Source organism: Hypomesus transpacificus, chromosome 3 (genome assembly GCF_021917145.1).
Source record: "Hypomesus transpacificus isolate Combined female chromosome 3, fHypTra1, whole genome shotgun sequence".
NCBI lineage: Eukaryota > Metazoa > Chordata > Actinopteri > Osmeriformes > Osmeridae > Hypomesus > Hypomesus transpacificus.
In genome coordinates this window covers 14,234,292-14,240,670 of record NC_061062.1, presented here as the reverse complement: position 1 = coordinate 14,240,670, position 6,379 = coordinate 14,234,292, and the positions used below count along the sequence as shown (strand labels likewise).

The 6,379-nt window shown below is 41.3% G+C and overlaps 1 protein-coding gene and 1 long non-coding RNA gene across 2 annotated transcripts; both read right to left on the bottom strand.

Moving 5' to 3' along the window:
* Positions 1-27: 27 nt before the first annotated feature.
* Positions 28-1,113, bottom strand: LOC124466413. Its single transcript, XR_006955939.1, has 3 exons — positions 978-1,113; positions 663-703; positions 28-575 (listed from the first exon to the last, which is right to left on the bottom strand). It is a non-coding gene; the product is annotated as an uncharacterized LOC124466413 (long non-coding RNA).
* Positions 1,114-4,320: 3,207 nt separating this feature from the next.
* LOC124465673 lies at positions 4,321-6,119 on the bottom strand. Its single transcript, XM_047017443.1, has 5 exons — positions 5,990-6,119; positions 5,262-5,837; positions 4,822-5,103; positions 4,539-4,681; positions 4,321-4,401 (listed from the first exon to the last, which is right to left on the bottom strand). Exons 2-5 carry the CDS (start codon positions 5,826-5,828, stop codon positions 4,347-4,349), a joined length of 1,047 nt encoding a protein of 348 aa, XP_046873399.1. The 5' UTR covers positions 5,829-5,837; positions 5,990-6,119; the 3' UTR covers positions 4,321-4,346.
* Positions 6,120-6,379: the final 260 nt, after the last annotated feature.

Sequence of the window (6,379 nt, the reverse complement as noted above, 5' to 3'; positions counted from 1 at the left end):
CCAAAAGTTAAGTACAATGTGCAGGAACAGGGCAGAGAGAAAATGTTCAAAAGTAAAGATCCATATGGTGAGGGAAAAGCTGATTCAGCACTAACAGAAAAACAGGCCAATTAATTGACCTTTTGTCAGACACATACACATACCAGGCTTTTATCCGGAAGTGGATTCTCCTGGTGGTCACGGTCCTCATCAGACTGTGGGTTGGATGGGGAACATATTGTTCACACAGTCTATCTTCAAAATGTAATCTACATTGATGCTTTTGATGCACAAACTGACCAGAAAATCTGTCTCGCTGACTGAACACAGAGAGAGGTCATCATAATCTACGGTCTGTCGGCGAGTGTTTCCACCACGTTCCAGTTCCTATATTAGAGACACAGTCACTCAGAGGTATTCGACCATGTTTGCTGCTTAACCATTAAAGTTTAAGTTCATACAAACTTGTATCATATTGTTACATCCATTTCAGTTATCACTATGCACAGACTTACCAGAAAATCTTCATCAGTAAAGGAATGAAGAGAAAGCTGGTCCCAGTTTTTCCAATCCTTAGTTGTCCCATCATCAACTTCCTACATTAGAGACACAGTCACTCAGAGAGATATTTGACGATGTTTGCTGTTTAAACATTTATATTTAAGTTGATATTAGGCTCTTACCATTTCTGCGTCGTTCGGCATGTTCGGCTCACAATAATTGGCTGTGAAGAAATTGAGAGAGAAAACTTGTAACTTTTGTAATGCTGTTGAGGTTTGTTTTACAGGCCATTTGTGGACTGAGTCTTTGATGTTGTCAGTTACGACAAAACACAAAAAGAAAACCATGTATCAAAACTTGCTTTAAATGTATTTGATGCGATGATATTGACGGTAACTGCATAATGAAAGTGTGGATTACATTTAGCACAAAATTATGTTTTGTGTAACATTACAATAAATACGGGAAACATTCATGTGTAAATAAGAATTACTCACCAAAAAGCACAAAATTGTCTGAAGAGCCTGAGAAAGTCTTCTGAGAAAGCTTACAATAGTCTTCAAGTTACTATTCACCTACCTGTTCAGAAGAAATGTGAAGTATCTCTGTAATGTTTCAAAGTATAATATACACCATTATGACGTGTTCATAGCCTACGTCACATCATGTGTAGCATTCGGACATACTTTTATACAAATAGAACGAATGAAATAAACATGTCAATATTCCTCATTAGAAATGTATATTACACACAACCATGTAGCTCAGATGACTCCAATAAATAATACGCATACAATGCCCACTATGCAAACTACAACACGTAGGCTATGCGATCATTGTTACTTGGCCCATCTGCACTAAACGTTCCGTCATGTCAGACAGATTTGATTTTGAAATCCATACAGCCCATGCAGCAGTCCGTTAAATTGGCAACATCTTTCTTGTACCGACCAGAGCTATTAAATTATTATTATTATTATTAAGCTTTATTGATTGATTTATTATCAAAACTTGGTTTAAATGTTTTAGAATTTTGAATCTGAGAGACATGTTCTTAGTTGTACAGCCATGATATTTACGCTAACTGCACAACGAAAGTGTGAATTAAATTTAGCATCAAATTATGTTTTCTCTAAGATTACAATAAATAGGGGCAACATTAATGTGTAAATAAGAATTACTCACCAAAAAGCACAACATTGTCTGAAGAGCCTGAGAAAATCTGAGAAAGCTTACAATATTCTTCAAGTTATAACTTGTACTATTCACATACCTGTTCAGAAGAAATTGTGAAGTAGCTCTGTAATGTTTTATTTAAGTGATATACACCATTGTGACGTTTTTGTACGCCACATCATGTGTAGCTATAGCATTCGGACATACTTTTATACAGATAGAACGCATCAAATAATATATGTCAATAATCCTCATCAGAAATGTGTAGTACACACAACCATGTAGCTCAGATGACTCCAATAAATAATACACAAACAAACTACACGCACTACACTGCACTACACGTTCCGTCATGTATGACAGATTTTATTTTGAAATCCATACACAGCCAGCAGTCCTTAAATTGGCTAAATCTTTGCTGTCTGTATAGGTACACCCAGGCAGAGCCATTTAATTATTATGACTATGCTTTGCTTTTATTAATTTTTTAAGATAAGTAGTAGGCTACGATTGCTCACGATTCCCTCGAAAACATTTTAGATAGCTACTTTGCATGACACCATCTCTCGCTAGCTGGCCCCGCCAGCTGCTCCAATCCAAGTGAACTGTTCCTGCTGGAGAAGAGGGTTCAGTGCAGGAGAGGATCTGTATCAAGTAGTCATTCTAAAGGGAGTTATAGCTTCCCAATAAGGGCCGACAATTATGAGCAAGAAACAGAAGGGTACTGCACATTTTTACCCTTCTATTCCTTACTCAACCATTTAAATAATTGTCCTAAACCTTTTTGAAAGTGAAAGAAAAAGGTGCAGTGGTATCTCAATTTCTTCCAGAGATGATGTCAAATGTCTTACCTTCAAGGTAAAAATATTCACTGAACAGATAGGTAACCATGTCAATACAGGACATGCTAGGACTCTTGCTTATAATGAAACCATGCCCAATCTCAATACCGATCTGTCACAAGGATGATAAGCGTTTTATTGGAAACACTGATAGACTCCATGTTTTCTACCCATACCCACCCAGAGACATACATTGTTGATTGATAGGGCTAGGATGTTTTGGTACATTGAAGTAAATAGTGGAAATTGTGTTACATACATGGTTGTATAGGGAGACTGGAGCCAAAAAAACCTGCCGGGTCCGCCCGCCCGTGCCTAAAACCGCCCCTGCGCGAAGTGGGCGTGTTTTCAGCGACCTAAGCAAACACGCCCCCAGCATTTGAGATCTGAGAAAACTGCTCATTTTTACAAGATTTTGATAACTTTACTTGGCTTCTTTAAAAAAAATTGGCATTTGGCTGGGTGGTTAACAACATTTTTCTGTGGTGTGACAAGCTCAGAATACATATTCTATTGTCACTTACAGAGACTTTAATTTGCATTATATGCCAGCTAAAACAATTTCATTGGTTCGTCATATTCATAACATAACAGGTCATGTTATAACAATTAATAGCTTTGATATTATTTTTTATTTTATCAATCCAGATGTTGATTTGGATTGTATATATTTTATCCAACTACTGATTTTGATGGGCACATTTCATATTCTTAAATGTAAGTGGTCATTGTCCAAGCCAAATTTCACACACTTTATTAATGACTTTAACATATACACTATGTCTTTATGCAACATTTTAAATACAGCTCAATGCTCTTAAGACAGTGGAGATGGTTGTGGACTTCAGGAAGAACACAGCCCCACTCACCCCCATCACCCTGTTTCATTGGAGATTGTCTATCAAGTCCACTACGTCCTAAAGTCCAGTTTAAACTACACATTTTGACAAGTTTACATTGTAACAATATTTGTAGGAGTTTATCTGTGTATAATGTGTATATTTTGTGTGTGACCATTCATTATTCTTTCCTCTATCCAGACATCCCAACCTGCAGAGACTCATTTCCGGGAGGCAACTCCCCCCCCCCCCCACCCACCCCCCCCCCCCTCCGGGACGCAATCCGCACACATGATGTAGGCTACTCCCTCAACCAGCACGTACCACCCCCTCCCCGGGACGAAATTAGGACGTGCGATATGCACCTGTTTCGACCTTAAACGGCCATTGCACAGTCTTGCGCTCGCTCTAAATACAAAATCTATGAATTCTGGGACATTTTATAGCATTTGCGGTTGTCCGCTATTGAAATGCGGGAGACTCCCGGAACTTCCGGGAGACTTGGGATGTCTGTCTATCAGACTCCCCGAAAAAAACACCAGTAATCCATATCCACTACAGCAAGCCCACGTGAAGCAGTGCAGTAATAATCATCAAGTAGTAACCATTAAAAAGCAATACCAAATGAAACACAAAATGATAACTTTATTGAGAACAACATTAAGTCAAGCATCTGTGTGAGCGAGAGAGAGAGAGAGAGAGAGAGAGAGAGAGAGAGAGAGAGAGAGAGAGAGAGAGAGAGAGAGAAGAGAGAGAGAGAGAGAAACAATGAGAGAGAGAGTGAGAGAGAGAGAGAGAGAGAGAGAGAGAGAGAGAGAGAGAGAGAGAGAGAGAGGGTGAATGTCTGTGTGTGTGAGAGAGACAGAGAGAGAGAGAGAGAGAGAGAGAGAGAGAGAGAGAGAGAGAGAGAGAGAGAGAAAGAAAATGTGTGTGTGTGAGAGTCACATAGACATCTCTGTGTTGTGAAAGACAGAGAGATAGAAAGAGTATGAGTATGCATGCATGTTTGTTACACATCTGAACAACAGCCGCATATGAGTTTTCTCGACAGCCACTGGAGAAACCTGTCAATCATAAGAAAAAACATCAAATGTAATCTGCCATACCAGTACACATTCTCTCATCCTTACACTGAGGGTCTTACTGCCTTGACCCACATTATACCACCCCTCCCTTTAGCCTTTCTGCTATCTGTCCTCACCTCTTTCCCACATTCTTCTTTTTCTTTTTTATCTCCTCCTTCACATTGTTTCCCTCTGGCTGTTTGCTACTGACTTCCAACACAGTCAGTTGTTTGACATACGTCTTCTCCCCTTTGCCAATCTTCTTCTCCTCCGTCACATCCTGAAAACAGAACACAAGCTTACATCATGGTTCTTTTCCAGCCTCATTAGTCCGCAATTAATACAGTCAATATTGTGCAAATTGGGATTTATGCTTCAACAGTGAATATCATATATTTGCCTATGATGATGATGACCCACCTGCTGGAGCTCTTCCAGTTCTTGGAGCAGCTTCTTTGCAACAGTGCTCAAGTTTTGGATTGGTGCCAGACAAGGGGGGGTTAAATACCCCACAGCAGGCGAAGTCTCAGGCCATGTAGGACTCACAGCTCCAACGGTGACATTGTTGAGGGGAGTCAAAGCCCGGGGAAGCTGCTGGTTGGGGAGGAGGGCCTCGGGTGTCGGAGGAGTCAGAGGGGGTGAGTCCGTGGCATCCTCAATAGCGAAGGGGACCACAAGAGTGGGCTCTGTCTCAGATAGATCCTGGGGAGACAAGAGAAGACATAACCTTTCGGCATGAGGGACCTGGGATCTTTCCATGGCTCTTTAGGATGATAATCAACAAACAGTGCCATGCCATACCTTGAATCAAACAATAGCTGAATAAATGAATACGTACAGTCTCTGTATTGATTACTTACAAAGGGTTGGATGGAGGACTTCTGTTCCTGAGAGGGTTGGACCTGTGGTGGGGAACTACACACCTCAGGTGTTTGGACCCTCTCAGTGCAGGCCTTGCAGGCCATGTGCAGCCTCTTAACCTCTCTCTTCCAGTCCTCCAGGCCCGTCATATTGAATTCAGCTCTGCAGTCGTTCTGGATCACTTGGATCAGTGCATCGAAATCTTGTCTGACCTGTATATACTTATGCGCCTGAACCCTCTGGAGCCTTTTCCCTCTGACGTTATCTACGAGTTTTCTCAGAGACGCACCCATCCGGCCTTGTCCCTGGATCTTCACACGAGACATCTCTTTGAAGTACTCGTTGGTGTTGAGGATGTCCGCCTTGGTTTTCATAAGGTCCTGTTCCAGGGCAACCAGGGACTTTTGGAACCTTTTCATGGCTCTTGTCGCACTAAGAGTGGCACTAACCCTAACCCTGTCGTGCCTCTTCTCGTCTACCATGGTGGGGTGCACGTCATTAGTGGCACAAGGCTTGGTCACGGCTCTCACAGAGGAAGGAAGATGGGCCTGGGCTTCGTCCTCCATAACATGATTCTAGGGAGACCAAAAGTTAAGTACAATGTGCAGGAACAGGGCAGAGAGAAAATGTTCAAAAGTAAAGATCCATATGGTGAGGGAAAAGCTGATTCAGCACTAACAGAAAAACAGGCCAATTAATTGACCTTTTGTCAGACACATACACATACCAGGCTTTTATCCGGAAGTGGATTCTCCTGGTGGTCACGGTCCTCATCAGACTGTGGGTTGGATGGGGAACATATTGTTCACACAGTCTATCTTCAAAATGTAATCTACATTGATGCTTTTGATGCACAAACTGACCAGAAAATTTGTCTCGCTGACTGAACACAGAGAGAGGTCATCATAATCTACGGTCTGTCGGCGAGTGTTTCCACCACGTTCCAGTTCCTATATTAGAGACACAGTCACTCAGAGGTATTCGACCATGTTTGCTGCTTAACCATTAAAGTTTAAGTTCATACAAACTTGTATCATATTGTTACATCCATTTCAGTTATCACTATGCACAGACTTACCAGAAAATCTTCATCAGTAAAGGAATGAAGAGAAAGCTG